Raw genomic sequence first — 15,405 nt, 5'->3', positions numbered from 1 at the left:
GTCTGACTTTTTTTCTTATTTCCTCCAGATGTTAGGGGGAGTGGCGTTAAGTGCAAAATGATTTCCTGTGCCTCTTGAGCTGCTCTGGCGCGTCCAGCCGGGCAAGGTGCTGCCTCAAAGCCGCAAGCCTTTGGTGTGTTTTGCTGGCTCTGCTCCTCTAAAGCGTTTATGAAAGAGGAAGTGGGCAGGGCAGAATGTGTCTCCCTTGCCATGCTCTTTTCCAGTGCAGAAACGGATGCTGCCAGAGTGCAGCTAGAGCTATTGGTGAATCTAAGCCGTCTCTCTGCCAATTCAGGATTGCTCCCTGCAACACTCTAGGACAGGATTAAAGAAATTAGAGCAGGTAAAGGCTCGGTTTCTTTTTCAGACTTGAAGCAGACAGACTTGCTAAACTGACTGCTGTTTCAAAGTTGGGGTGGTGTTGGGTGGGAGGGGATTAGCCTTTGCTAACGAAAGGGCAGTCTATTCGGTACCCTTCTCCCAAGCTGTACAAAGATCAGTAAAGGCCTTTTCACGTGGAACACCTGTTAGGACAGAGTTCATCTGCTTCCAGAGTTTTATTTAGACTAATCAAGCTTAGGAACTGGACAGGCTGACAGATTTTCAGAACACTTGCTGTGATGAAGTCAGGAGCTGCGGAGGATTCAGTGGAGAAGAAAAAGGAATTCTCTCTGCACTTGTAGCCTCTGTGTGTTTTTGTATTTTGTTCTAGTCATTCGTGCTGCATGCTGTCATTCCACCCTGCTCTGTGATCTCATCAGTGAAGCAGTCTTCTGCACTCAAGGTACTGCAGACAGTGACTCCCATGAGTCAGTAGGTGGCAGTCTGCCCTGTGAGTCAGTACTGAGCCAAGCCCTCGAGTGGCATAGGGCACATTTTTCCACTGAGGGCCACGTTCTGCGTTGACTGAGATGAAACTCATTGGGTCAGAGTCTCCGATGGTGTAAGTCAGTGGAGCTCCAGGGCTGTTTGGAAAATGGCAAGGATCTCCCACGAAAAATGTAGACAAGTGAAAAAATATTTGTTTTGTTTTTGAAAATGTTCAGATTTTTTTTTTTTTAACAAAACAAAAAATTTTCATTTTAGTTTGAAACAAAGCCAATTCAGATTTTGGTTTTTCAAAAACAACAAAGGGAGCTTTGGAGGTGTCCCACCCCCATCTCTGTCTTTCCCTTTCCCACCGCTCTCCCACTGGAAAGAAAGAAAAACAAACAAAAGGTTTTGACCTAAAAATTTTGACCAGTTCCATTGACATCGCTGGAGTTATGTCAGTTTACTCCAGCCAAGGATTTGGCAGATTGTTTTGAATAGGGTTATGTGGGGTGTAAGTTTGGACAGAAATTAGCACATAAAGTTCCAATTCTGCTCTGTTACCTCTGGACTAGCTCCATTACTGGCCCTTAGTGTATAAATTGCTCTGAAGCTGCAGGGTGGAATGAGGCAGAGCTTTAAACCTATTGGTATGGGACTGGAAAAGCGACTGACTGGGAGTTAGAATGTCTGCAGTTATGGTCTGAGATCATTGCCACGCACTGCAGATCACATAATAAAAGTGAGGTGTGTTTTTTCTAATGTTTAGAGGCAAATACATGCACAGAAATGAGGTATCTGTGTGTGCAAATGAGCAGTTAGATCCCCATGTTAGATATGCTAATGAGCACCCAATTTTGTGCCTGAACTTGTAGAAAATCAGTCCCTTTCACTCTTATATAATCTGAGCCTCATTTACAGGAGTGGGGGTGTTTAAACAAGGCCTGTTTGGGACATTTGGAGGTGTAAATCAACACGTAAGCATGTGGCTACAATTTTCAAAAGCGCCAAAATGACTTTTGAAAATGCAGTGTAGGACCCTAAGTCACATAGGCACTTTTGAAAATTCTAGTGTGTGTGTGTGATCTACCAACACATACATCATAACAGGACACTCACTCAGCAGTACTAAATTGCACACAAACTTTCTAGAACAGATCCTCAGCTGATATATATTCATGTAGCTCCATGGACTTCAAATGGAGCTATGCCAAATGACTCCCGCTGAGGATGGCCCTATGCCATTAGAAAGGCCAGTACCGTTTTATGTCAGTTGAGTCAAGGTAACACATGATCTCACTTCTCAGATGTTGCAACATTTGAAAATGGGATTAATCCTAATTTGTGAAACTGGAGCACACGCTGCAGCTGTAACTGTTTGAACCTGACCTGGGTTTGTATTCCTTGATATAGCAAGTGTAAAACAATTTCCCTTTCAAGAAATCTGACTTCAGCCTGTTTTATTTTATAAATGTTTAAATGGCAAGACACTCTGTTATTTCCAGTTGGGAACGTTTGATCCATATTGCAAGGAATTCACATCACTGTGCATTGTAGGCACATTGCAATAGCTGGGATATTAAAAAACAAACAAACATATCTTTAATTACCATTCCAGTATATATAAGTTTATTATTGAAGCCTGGACTGGGCCTATATTGTTCTGTCTGATTAAGAAAAAACAGCAGGTCCATAATTGTGTGAGAATGAGCAGACTGTTGCCAGCTGATCACACGTTATATGCCATTCAAAGGGGATAAGAAACCAAAGAAAGATTAATGGCGTGTAGGGGAACATCCCTGTCTAGAGACATCGATATCTTAATTTCACACAACCCTGAGTGGTTCTCTGAAGTAAGGATTGATGGTGAATCTCCCTGGAGGTTTTGTGGGTTCATTTCAGATATGCACCCTGAAGTTCAGATCCTTGACCAGTCTGCACAAATCTCTTCGGTATGCAAATCTGGGATGGAAATCTTATAAGAATGTGTCATCTTATGAGGCTTCCAGTAATCCTTGCTTTCAGCTGGGCTAGAAATACACAAGAGCCAGGGTGTGTGTGTGTGTGTGTGTGTGTGTGGCTTGGGTTGTGGGGGTGGGTGGGTCAGTGGGAGGGGGTGATATGTGAATACTTCTGCTTCCAGCCCCGCATGTTCTGGGGCAGAGATTCAGGTAAGCTCTTATTTGACCTGGACCCATTCTCTCTCTCCCCCTCCCCCATTGTTTTGGATTTGGATTCGGAGCATGTGTGGGGTTAATACATGGGAGATGTATTCTTGATTCTTTTACCCACACTGTGGAACTGCTCCTTCTTTCCGCCAGTGTTACTGAGAGCGGAATCAGGCCTACTTTCTCTAGGGGATGTGGCATACTTGTAGGACGGGTAGTAAAGATGTACCAAGTGTTCCCTGATGCACATGAAGGAGGGAGATGGCCCCATCTCACCCAGGCCTGTTCCCTCTGGGGCAGCATGTACTGCTGGCCGTGCTTGTCATCCTCATTTGCTCCTTTGATGTCCAAAGTGTCTGCAGCACCATTGTCACTGCCCCCTGCATAGGGGCACGATGTGGAATGGCCTTCTGATGTCTTCTCCGGTGTCTAGCTCCAGGGCTGCGCTTTCCCTAAGCGGGGTTTGGGTTGCACCCTCCTATGCATGCAGAACGCGCCTGTCCTCCTGGAGCTGGTTATAGCAGGGGATTTAAACCCTGGTGCTGTTGTTGCAGTCAGTCATGGCTGGTTGCCCCTTTGTTTCACTCTTCCTCCTTTGGACTGGGGAGGCCTAGAGTGGTTTTATTTTGGGGGACACTGTCCTTCTTTCCCAGGAACTCTTCTGCCAGATGCTGTTGGTTCCTAGGGAAGAGATGACTGTTCTGAAGACACAGCTCTTCTACCCTGTGCAGTCCACATGCCTGCAGTACTGGTTCATCCACCTTCACCAATGTTGGGGGAAGTTGACCCTCATCTACTGGGTCCATTGTGGCCCTTGGCTCGTTACCGTGAGCAGGGGCCCTTATCAGGTACTAGCAACCAGAGCACAAATGTCTTTGTGCTGAGAGAAAGTTCAGGATCTATCTAACCAGTGTACTATCCGTATTGCTATATAGGTCAGAAACCTGGACCCACCCGAACTCCTGTGAAGCACCAGGATGCCAGTTTGAATCAAAATATTTCTGTTTTCAGCCAGAAGACTTCGCTGAAAAATCAGTCCAGTTTCAGGGTACAAGCTCTAACCAGAATCTCAAGGCATAGAGCCTGCTTATCCCTACTTAAGGTTATATTTGACATAAGGAACATCCAATTCAAACTAGTCCACTGCTCAATGAACACACAGTGGTGTCAGCTCTCGCCATTATCACAAGCCTCTTCTGATTAATATTCATTCATAGGTTCCAAGGCCGGAAGGGACCAGTGTGATTATATTATTATTTATTTAGATCATATTTATTGTTTGTATTGTGATAGCACCTAGCAGCTGCAGTCGTGGGCCGTGACCCCATTTTGCTAGGCACTGTACCAACACGGGGAAAAAATGCCCCGAAGAGCTTGCACTGAAAGTGGATGATTTGTAGGTAGAACTTGGCATGTAGGCTACTGTTTCTCGTATAGACTCTTGTGTTTAAGAGGGGTTACATAATGAAAATGGAGGAAGCTGATAACTTTATTTCTCTTTATCTTTACTAAGCTAATGAGGGACCTGACTGCGGCAAAAGGATTTTTGAAAAAGTTATTTCAGTTTTGCCTTAGGGTTAATTGCCTTACGCTCACTGCCTGACAAGTGGGGTGTGGGGGGTGGGAGGGGAAGGAAGGGAGAGGACAGAAAAGGAAAAGGGTTAGAGCTATGTGACTTAATTAACATACTGCGGATATCCTCATTCACAGATAATCCTGTGGTTCTTGCCATGTTTGTCAAAAGTCCTTTGAATCAATATTTTACAGGACAAATTCTAAACGAGGCATCTTTTAAAGTTGTGGGGTGCTGGCTCACAGTGAGAGCCGGCTGGGTAAAACTTCTAACTCACCGTTGTTTTGTCGGCATTCACTGGTAGAGTAAAATTGGAACGTTTAACAGAGACAGCCTGATTTTTCCGAAGTTCTGAGTTTTTAAATATCAGATGTACTTGGAAAGGGAACTATATGCTCCCGTTAAATGATAACAAAGGGTGGTTTAAAATATCTATATTAAACTATTTGTTATCCACTGATCTGCTAGTTCAAATGATCAGGCCTATGTAATGGTTTAAATAATTCTTGTTAAGAAGGTACAGAGACCTAGGCTATGTCTACACTACTGCGGGATCGATGCTCCGGCGATGCATGCACCGGGGGTCGATTTAGTGGGTCTAGTGAAGACCCGCTAAATCGATGGCAGAGCGCTCTCTGGTCAACCCCATTATTCCACCAGGAATGAGAGGAGTAAGGTAAGTCCAGACACTGCAGTAAGTCAACCTAAGCTACATCAACTCCAGCTACGTTGTTCATGTAGCTGGAGTTGTGTAACTTAGGTCGACTTATTGCGGTAGTGTAGACATAGCCCGAGTGATCAGAACTCAAGTCCTTTATTCAGGAGCAGGAATCAAGCAGGAAACTTCAGGATAAGATTTTTCCAGTATGTTTAATCAATGGATGATATCTAGGGGTACTGTTCATCCTCACAAGGGTGAGGGCAAATTGATAATCGTATTACTCAACATAGGTGGATTCTTTGTGTCCATTAATAATAGACCATATTTTGGATTTAAGAGCACCTCTAATTTAACTTGTCATTTACGCTGTAAACACAGGATACATCAGCATGGAAGAAGGCCACGAAAACCCACTTAGGAGCCATCCCCTCCTATGGATTTAGCAGTTCTAACCCACAATATTTGCTGGTTTCTCATGTGTGTCTAACTGCATTCTTTAAACTGTTGTTTCAATGTTCCTGTTGCTTCTTGGAGTATTTTATAACCCACATTAACTTTATTTAAGGACATTTTTCTTTAAATCCTTGTCGTGCACAGTTGTTCCTTTGCAGAAATTCATGACCCTTGTTCAGATGACATTAGATCAAATATATGTGTAACATCTATCATCTCTGTTCCCTTCAAAATGCTGTGTTTCTCTACAAAGTCCCTTCTGGAGATCTTTTTTTCTGGTCAAATATACTTCTGGTTACTCTCTTGGGTATCATACTGGTTTCCTTCTGCTGTATTTTCTGTGATAACCATTGTACAGCGAGGGGACCAGAATGTTACCTAGAAAAGTGTTTTAAATGGACCCTGACTACTCCCTTGGAGCCTTATCTAAAGCCAGTGAAAGTAAAGGGAACGATTCCCATTGATTTCAGTAGATACCAGATCAGGCCCCTACAAAACAACAAAAAACCTTCCTTTGAATCAAACTGAACGATTCCTTTTGCATCCTAAATTTGGCTTAATCTTTTTTTTTGTTCCATTGATGTTAAGGGCTGTGTCCGAGGTTCGGAGGCTTTTTGCTTCTTATCCCCTAGTATAGTACTCTTTGGGCAGGCCTTCACTACCCGCCGAATTCGGCGGGTAGTGATCCATCTATCGGGGATCGATTTATTGCGTCTCGTCTAGACGTGGATAAATTGATCCCCGAACATGCTCTCCATCGACTCTGGAAATCCACTTTGTGAGAGGCGGAAGCGGAGTCAACGGGGGAGCGGCAGCGGTCGACTCGCCGCCGTCCTCACGGCCAGGTAAGTCGGCCTATCTTAGCTTGACCCCGCCCGCCCCGCTCACCCATGTAGATCAGGGCTTAGATTCTTTTCTCATTCAGTAGTTTGTGAATATCTTCCTTGTTCATCCACATTGATGCTTGTTTCTTACCTTTATGGTATTTACTGTGGGCAGAAGGACAGCTCTGTGGGTAAAGACGGAGGAGTGGGAATCAAGATACCTAAATCCTACACCCAGTTCTGCAAAAGACTTCTTGTGTGACTTCGGGCCAGTCACTTTGCTTTTCCCAGGTTTAGTTCCCCCTTCTGCAAAGATGATAACAATACTTCCCTACCTCACAAGTGCATGAAGGATTAATTCATTAATTGCAAAGCATTTTGAGCAAGTGCTGTAGCGATGTGCAAAGTATTGTTGATAATAAAATTCACCACATGAGGCTAGACTGTGCCTTTGGAAATAGCCTTGAGCAAGAAATGCACCCACCCCAGGAATAGCCTGGTATGCATCGTAACTCGGGCACAGCTGTTGAGTCACAATTCCCTCCTTGCTTCCAGGAGTCAGTAACTTGCTGATGACCTATACCCGTATCTGATTATTGCCTCTACCCTGTGCTGATTCAGCTATTGTGACCAACAAGGAGCAGTGTGCAGACAAGACTCCACCTTTTCCCCCCACCCTCTCCAATCACTAGGGTTACCATACGTCCGGATTTTCCTGGACATGTCCGGCTTTTTGGTCCTCAAATCCCTGTCCGGGAAGAATTTCCAAAAAGCCGAACATGTCCAGGAAAATAAGGAGGCATGGTAAGGGGACCCCGAGTGCAAGTGGCTGCAGCAAAACTTACAACTCCCGTGATCTGCTGGGGCACAGAGGCGGCGGGTAGCATCCGAGCACGTAGCCGCCTCCTCCCCGGGCTCCAACTTTGCCGGCTCCCGCCGCTCTCCACCGCACACCGGGGCCGAAGCAATTTCCCCAGTGCAGCAGCAGCCGGAGCCTGGGGGGCGGGAGGGAGGAGGGGGAATGCGTGATTTTCAGGGGAGGGGGCGGAGTTGGGCGGGGTCTTTGGGGAAGGGGTTGGAATGGGGGCGGGAAGGGGCGGAGTTGGGGTGGGGCCAGGGGTGGGGAAGGGTGGAGTTGGGCGGGGCCAGGTTGGGGAAGGGGCAGAGTTGGGGTGGGGCCGGGGCCCCTGTGGCATGTCCTCTTTTTTCAGTGTTGAAATATGGTAACCCCAATTGCCAATCACGGCCTCCGGAGAGGAAGCAAGAGGGGGAGTGAGGCTTTTACTCCTATGTGTCTGGACCCGAGGTCTAGGTACCCATTGTAAGGGTATGAGAGGGTTTTCGCTCCCCTGTATGGTTGTGTAGGCACAGTCAAACTCTAGCCCATGGCTTGGCATGATTTTTGAGGCCTGCTTGGAAGAGTACAAAGGCTGTTTAGGATTCAGGCCACAAGCGTTGATGGTTAACACTGATGGATGATGGGCAGAGCTGGCTGGGGGAGGCTTTACGGTCTGCTAGTTCTTGTGATCGGGCCTCTACTTTCCTGAGCATTTACGAAATCCATCCAAACAGTGTAAATAAAAAAACGAGACCACCAGATGGCGATGTACAAAGTGATTGGGAAGCATGAGGAGTAACTATGCCAAGTATATGTCGATCCAATTTAAAAAAATGATACCACAGATGACAGATCAATTAAAAAAACGTTCACTATCATAAATGGGAAAATCCTTGAATTTACATTTCTGGCAGTCTGTAATTAAGTGATAATGAAAACCAAAAAGGCATTGAAGGCAACGGATATGGATTAAAAATGTTTTAGTTTTCAATAGACTGTGATTTTTTCCCCCTCCTCAAAACTACATTATTCTTCCATCTCTCATTAAGCATTTTCTTAAACTACAAAGCTGTTCCAGTACTGGAACTTGAAAATGATTGAAACTGTGTTTTCTTATTTTCTCTGTTTTATATTTAAACTCTGAGATGTGTAGACCGTTATGCACAGATGCCATAAAAGATTTTTCTGGCTGGTTCCTTTGTGAGGCAGTGTTATCTGAGGGACTAATAATTATCTGGATGCAGATTTTCTCTCTCTGCTACTTACTCAGACTGGAAGCATCCTGATGCAGATTTTTGCCAACACTGGGAAATGGACAACGGCATTGCAAAGTGTCTCTCTTGACTTTAAGGCTATGTCTATGTGGATGATCGTTTCACACTTTAAACACAAAACACATTTGCGGAGGGGGATCCCCTAGCGCCTTGCAACCCTAAGGTAGCATTTCCCAAACTCTTGAAAGCTGAACCTTCTCCCCACCTCCAAGGAAGATTAAACCAATATTACCTCTGCCCCGTACACATCTTAATCTATACATCTCCTGCGCTTCTCCGGTACACCATCTTCCTCATTTGATCCGTCCTCCCTTTTCTTTCTTATATAATGTGCATGTATATTAAATAGAGAAAAGCCCCTTACCAAAACAGGACAGCCACTGCACATCCTTCTTCCTCTGAGAGAACAAATCTGTGATGTGTAGTCACATTGCTTAATTTGCTACTGGAAGGTGCTCAGATACTATGTTGATGAGCACAGTTTAAGACTATATAGAATATACAAGACTTTAGTAGAGTGGGGAAGTTCACACTTCAGAGAGATTGTTTTAGGCTTCCTGCAAGCTCAGGCACAGTATCTGTACTCACATTGTGAAGATTTTTTTCACAGCCATGAATGATAGAGAGGCATTTTCTTTTTTAATGAAAGCTAAGACTGTGAAGAACTACTGAAAATATTCTGCCCTTCCTCTCCCACTATTCTGTCACAGCTCACCCCACATGTTGAAATACTGAGAGGAAAGGGCACAGGGCTGGAAGCCCAGACTTGGGGCCCATGTTAGGCCTAGGCAACCACCTATAGCATATTAAAGGGGTCCCGCCAGCCCACTTCTCTTCTGTGTCTCCAGCTGGGAGTTGGGCCAATGAGGGTACAATCCCTTTAATGGTGTACCAGTGACAGTGACCAGCTGATAGCAGCTGCTCCAGCATGTCCCCACACTAGAAGATGTGTGTGGGAGGGGAGGAGGGTGTCTGCTGAATAGCATAGTGCGGGAGCCAGTGCTACCCCAGAGCTGCTGCCTTCTTTCCAATGGCTCTTGGGGAGGGGGCGGGGCCAGGGCCAGGACAGCAAAAACTCTAGCGTCAGCCTTGCTCGGCCCAGAACTCCATCCCTGCCTGTGCCTGGCCTGAGCAATACTTTACATTTGCATGGCACCTCACAAACCTCTCAAAGTAGGCACATCCTAGAGCTGGCCTGAGAGAGGATTTCTAGGCTTTGTGTTCCACAGCGATGGATGCCCTAGACTCCACAGGCTTCCCCTGACGCTGGAGCACAGGTGTATATTTCCCAACTATATAATAAAGTAGGAACAATAACACACGGAGCCAATGACACCTTAAATCCTGTCTAGTTTTAGATTTTTGCCTCTGATAAACATCATGTTGGCGTAGCCTCTGCATCCTTTTAGTGGCATTTAGCAGACCTCTGCTGTGCTTTGCCAATAATTTATTTATTTATGGCATTTAACGAACCTCTGCTGTGCTTTGTGAAGCATTCCCCCCGCCCCCAATACCATTCTCTGGAGTTCCTTTTTCACCTGGTTCCCATCTCCCCCTAATATTTCTCTGGGAAGTCCATAGGCTCCGCCCTTAGATTTAACCGATTTCTCCAGCATGGTACTAACTTCTTTAGATTTAAGCCTTAAACCCTTCCAATGCTATTTCCCACAATGCTAATCTGCAACCCTCACACTAAGGGGTCTATACACTACCTAATCCAGACGAGTGGATCCAAGTCATGGCACCAGGATGTTGGGGTAGCTTCTGGGACTTTATTCACTCAGTAGCCTCCAAGACCTTATCCACTCGATTCCTAAGTACTCAGCTTAACTCCGAACCCGCCCCTGAGGTTTTGTTATTGGCATGCAATTAAACGATACTTGAGTTGATCAGGCTTTAAGCATAGGGAGTGTGTACAGGGCATACCGCACATCCAAGTTACACAGAAACCGCCTTGCTTTATATCCATTGACCCCTCACATTACATTTACTACACATTGCATCCCATGTTTGGGGATTGGCTTGGTTACTTTGCAGGAACCAGTCCCTGCAGAGCACGCTCTGTCCATGTTCGACTTTACTCATTACCTCATCTTTACCCTGCCAATCTCTCTTGTCCATTGTTCTCTTGTTCTTAGTAAATGGTTTCCTGGGTGTTCCCGCTCTTATCTTAGCTAGCTCAGACTTTCTGTCTTTTAGCTTACTGACCCATTTACTTCTCTTAGCACAAACGGTCCATTTTTAGCCTGCTGATCCAGTTACCTCCCTAATCCTGTCTTCCAAGAAATGAAGCCGCCTCCATGTTGAATTACTCAAGCCAGGCCTCTGCCCCCTGTTTCACAGATGGCAGGGGCAGAACGAAGGCCAGGAAAGATCAATGGTCTGATTTTTCAGAAGTGCTGCACCTGGAGTCTATGGGCGCTGGAGTACTTGAACATCTCTAAAAATTGGGTCCTTAGTGACTTCCTCAAGAGATACTGTGATCTGCTGGTTCCGATACTGAGCCTAGACACACTCTCCAGGCACAGACCTTCCCTATAGCACTCCCCACCCCCTGTTTTGGAACCTGGTGTCCTGCCACCTCGCCCTACCTCGTTCAATTCACACCCCATTTCTAAAGCACGTAGACACACATCTATGTCATCCCCTTCCCTAAAGCGAGGGAATAACTTGGAGTCTCTGGTACCCACCAGCACTGGCACCTGGGGTCTGACTCCATCTACCAGATTAGGATTTTCCTGACACAGCCTCTCTGTCTCACGGTGATGTTGATGATCCTTGTCTTCTCTTCTCTTTGTCTGCAATCTCTCACTGCCATTCTTCAAGTAGCTGGGTTTCCAGATGAAGTCTGTCCCTCTCCACCTGTATCTTCTCTTGGCCTACCTGTAGATCTGTCCGTGTTGCAGTGATGCATTTGGTCTGGATGGAGCCCCTATGTTACCTCTGTCAGCCTCTTCCCTGCTTCTCTCCGGGGAGTTGACGCCAAGATTTCCCCCGCCTGCTGGACCTTCTGCCAATGGGCTGGATGTTCTCTGTGAACCTGGACCACTTCTTGTTGTCAGAATCCAGCAAGCCAACCAGCTGTGCCTTTGGCCTGGTCTACACTGGGGGGGGGGAATTGATCTAAGAGATGCAACTTCAGCTACGAGAATAGTGTAGCTGAAGTCGACGCATCTTAGATCAACTTACCTCCCGTCCTCACGGCGTGGGATCGACAGCCGCGGCTCCCCCGTCGACTCCGCTTCCGCCTCTCGCCCTGGTGGAGTTCTGGAGTCGACGGGGAGCGCGTTTGGGAATCGATCCGCATCCAATCCGGCGGGTAGTGTGGACGTACCCTAAGTCCACTCCTCTGTGTTGAGCTGCTCTTCTCTGAATAGCTCAACTGGCTTCTCTTTAGCTGTTCATAACTTGTTCTCCTCTGTCTCTCTTTTGGTTATTCCTTTCCCAACAAGATGGGACGTTCCTCTGTGCTTTTCCTTTCTGTGGTACTTGATTTCAGTGCTGTTGGCATGTATGGCAATTCACACTGTGTTCTATCTCAGTACTGCCACCATATATGTCCCAATTTGTATGTGAAATGAATCGGTGAAAATTTTCAGTGGGGTCTTACCACTATCCAGTGCCAAACTGTTGCCAAAATATGGACATGACAACTCTTCTATGTACACCTTGCTTTGTTGATTCAGCAGTGCGCTACTCTGTCACTTCCCATTCATTGTGCTGCCCAAGTGTGTGTTTTTAGGGGTCACAAACAAAACCTACCTACTGACCACTTTCTTCGGAACCTTTTAGCTTGTTAATAAGGAATAGCCTGCAAACAAAAGGTGTAGTTCTCTGGCGTTAACAATTAACTGCTGCCTAATTTTATACTGACTATTGAGTCAAGCCTGGGATTCTCTTGTGGGCTATTATTTCAGAGTGTTTATGTCCTGTTGCCTGTTTGCAAAGGTGCTCAGCTTGCAGGAGGCTGTTTGCTTTTCTAAGGCAGCAAGTGCTGCATTCATAGGATTATGTTCGTTTAACAGTAGATCAAAATGATTTCTCTTTAGCAGGCTGATGGTCAGCCTTATTCATCATTATAAGACGCAGTTACTAAACAGGAGGCATACGGTAACGTGAAATGTGGCATCCGGGGGATGCTCTCCTCGTATTGTTTGCGGGTTCCGATAGCCATGCTAAAAGAGACATTAATATATTTATTGCCGTGAGCGTTCTCCTGAAGGTGTTTAAAGCAGGATTTCGAACGTATTATTTGATCAACAGCTCAGCCAGAAGGAACCGATGACAGTGCTGTTCCCTTTCAGGCAGATAATGAGGTGATGGAGGGTGTGTGTGTGTGTGTGTGTGTGTGTGTGTGAATACACACTGTGCTGTAGGTATGTGTGTAGTGCCTGCTGAGTATCAAAATGGGGAGAGTATTAATCAGGACCACTTCCCTCAATTCTTTTCCTGTAGCGTATATACACGGGGTTGTTGTCCGAGAACATGGAAAAGGGGTTAAAATGTAATTAGAATACATAGTGGTGGCTACTGAAGCTTAACAGAGATTTATATAAGCTGTTAAGAAGTACAAGGCTGCTGTGTGAGCTGCTGGTTGGGCTGAGCTACTGCAACCGTTGGCTGGACTTCAAGCAACACCCAGAGCATGCCTCTGTGTCTGCCCAGGAAGCACAGTGAAAGAGGAGTTTTGTTTTAAGATTTGACCCTGGCTTCTCGCAACACCCCTACCCTTTGCACGCCGTATAAAATGAAGCTGCTCTAACAGCAGGCGTTTAACTGTGTACACAGAGTGAGGCAGGAAGAGAGGATTTTGAAAGAGTAGATCATGGCTTCGGTGTTCATGTGCGGAGTAGAAGACTTGCTTTTCGGTGGGAGCCGGTTTGTTTGGAACTTGACAGTATCGACTTTGAGAAGGTGGTACACACAGAGAGTGAGAGCTTGCCATCAAGTGATGAGAACGTGGTGTGGTCTCAGAGAAGTTTATCAGGTAAACCTATGGCAATTTTTGTTTGCTTTTAAAAATGCCAGAGTATTGTCTAGCAGAAATTTACTAATTCCTAGTAGTGGTATGTGTGTGTATTAGATCGTGATTAAAGAGTCATTTAATAAGACAGCACGTTTGTAGTAATTAACAGCTTCATACTAAAGTTATGCTTCCAGCCTCCCTTGTGTTAAGATAACAAGTCAGTTTTGAAATCTACAAGTCTGAGGAGTCGTTAAATATTTCTGTTCAAATGATTTAATCAGCTCTGTGTGTCTGTGTTGTAAAATCACTGTTTGAGAGGTTGGTGCTGTGTAAAATGCATCTTGCAGGCTGATTTGTTGAAAATTATTTTTTGAGACTGACTGTCCTTTCTATCATAGCCTTTCAAGAGACTGGTTAGTTGCTCTCACAGTCACTTGTACTTTGAATCTGATAGGTTTAAGTCAATACATAGCCTGCATTTGCATCAGACTGTCTGAGATAAAAATGCTGTGGCAGGAGAAAGTGTCTGTAGCTTATTTTTTTCTAGTTTATTTGCATTTCCCGAATAGCTATTAAGGAAAGTTCCATCATAATATATCATAATATATATACCATAATACTTTGCATCACGAAATGGTTGTTATCCAAGGAAAAGCTGACCAAAATTAGTCCTGAGATAACTGTACTCTGAAGTATGCTTTAGCAGATACTCTCTTTACTACTTCATTTGCACCTGCCTTGCAGACAAAAAATATAGTAACATATTTGCAAGTATTGTGTTCTCCAATCACAGTTGGAGCCAGTTCTTGCTGGCAGTTGGTTTTCTTTATTTGTTTTTCCTGACTGTAAGACAGTGATTTTGTCTGATCACACCATAGGCGTAAACATTTATTACAATGAGACTGATTTTCCCCCCTATACATTGTATTCTAGCAAATGACGCAGTGTGTAGGAATCCTCTTCTCCAAAACCATCGCTATGTAACTTCCATCTGAAAGCCACATCAAATGGAAATCTGCCCCTACATATGAATTCTTATTTAAATCTCTGTTATGCCAACAAATGGGAGTGCTGCTCTAAAATGAAGGCAAGGGCTTCTGAATGTTAGAACATCAACTGGCCAAGATGCATAGAACCTTTTTTTATGATGTATGTCCAGCAAAATGGCACTTGTATGGCCATATGGATGTACCTTACGTCCTTGAATTCCATTCCAACAAAGGCTGGCAATTGAACTGCCTGGACTCCTAAGGGTACATTAAAAGGTATATGGTACAAAATGTAAAGACCGTTCTTAGTTTTTACTCCATCTTTCTGAAGACAAAATCCTAGTTCTTAAGAAAGGCAAAATTGTTCTAGGTGGGAATTTTGCCAGAGTAAAGACTGAGGTTGGGTCTACACTTAAGTTATGTCAGCACTGCTATCTCAGTCAGCAGTGTGAGGAAAAACCACACCGCTGACCGACATAGCTATGCCAGCAAAACCCGCAGTGTTGACCCAGCTACATCGACAGAAGTGTGCTTCTGGCAAGATAGCTAACATCATCCCAGGGAGGTGGGGTTCCTACACCAATAGAAATACTCCTTCTGTGGCGGCATAACTATGCCAATATAGGCTCTGTAATGTAGCCATACCCTGACTCTGAGCAAGGACTTAATCCGTGTATTTTACTAAAGGGGCTTTAAAAGTTTTTTTTTTTTTTTTTTAACTTTTAGAAGCAAGGATCATGCAAATTTTTGTTTGTCCAAAGCTACTGAGTGTAACGGTTGGTGCTGAGGGTTTAATCTGCTTATATCTTTAATTTCTTTTAGTCTTGTGCTCTGAGCCTACCACCACAT

The 15,405-nt window shown here is 44.9% G+C and overlaps 1 protein-coding gene across 2 annotated transcripts in view; it reads left to right on the top strand.

Annotated features, from left to right (window-relative positions):
- FRMD4B (FERM domain containing 4B) overlaps positions 1-15,405 on the top strand; it is a 199,943-nt gene that overhangs the window by 64,809 nt on the left and 119,729 nt on the right. Inside the window, exon 1 of one of the 2 annotated variants that reach the window (XM_054035104.1) lies at positions 13,340-13,588. The exons of the other annotated variant lie outside the window; for it this stretch is intronic. Within the exon in view, the coding sequence (XP_053891079.1) occupies positions 13,427-13,588 (162 nt within the window). The 5' untranslated portion in view covers positions 13,340-13,426. Of the gene's footprint in view, positions 1-13,339; positions 13,589-15,405 lie in introns of those variants that run through there. 2 annotated transcript variants of the gene reach the window in all.

The sequence above is a fragment of the Malaclemys terrapin genome, chromosome 7 (assembly GCF_027887155.1).
Source record: "Malaclemys terrapin pileata isolate rMalTer1 chromosome 7, rMalTer1.hap1, whole genome shotgun sequence".
In the NCBI taxonomy this organism is placed as follows: Eukaryota; Metazoa; Chordata; order Testudines; family Emydidae; genus Malaclemys; species Malaclemys terrapin.
Note: the sequence above shows the minus strand (reverse complement) of the source record. Positions and strands in the feature narration are given on the sequence as shown.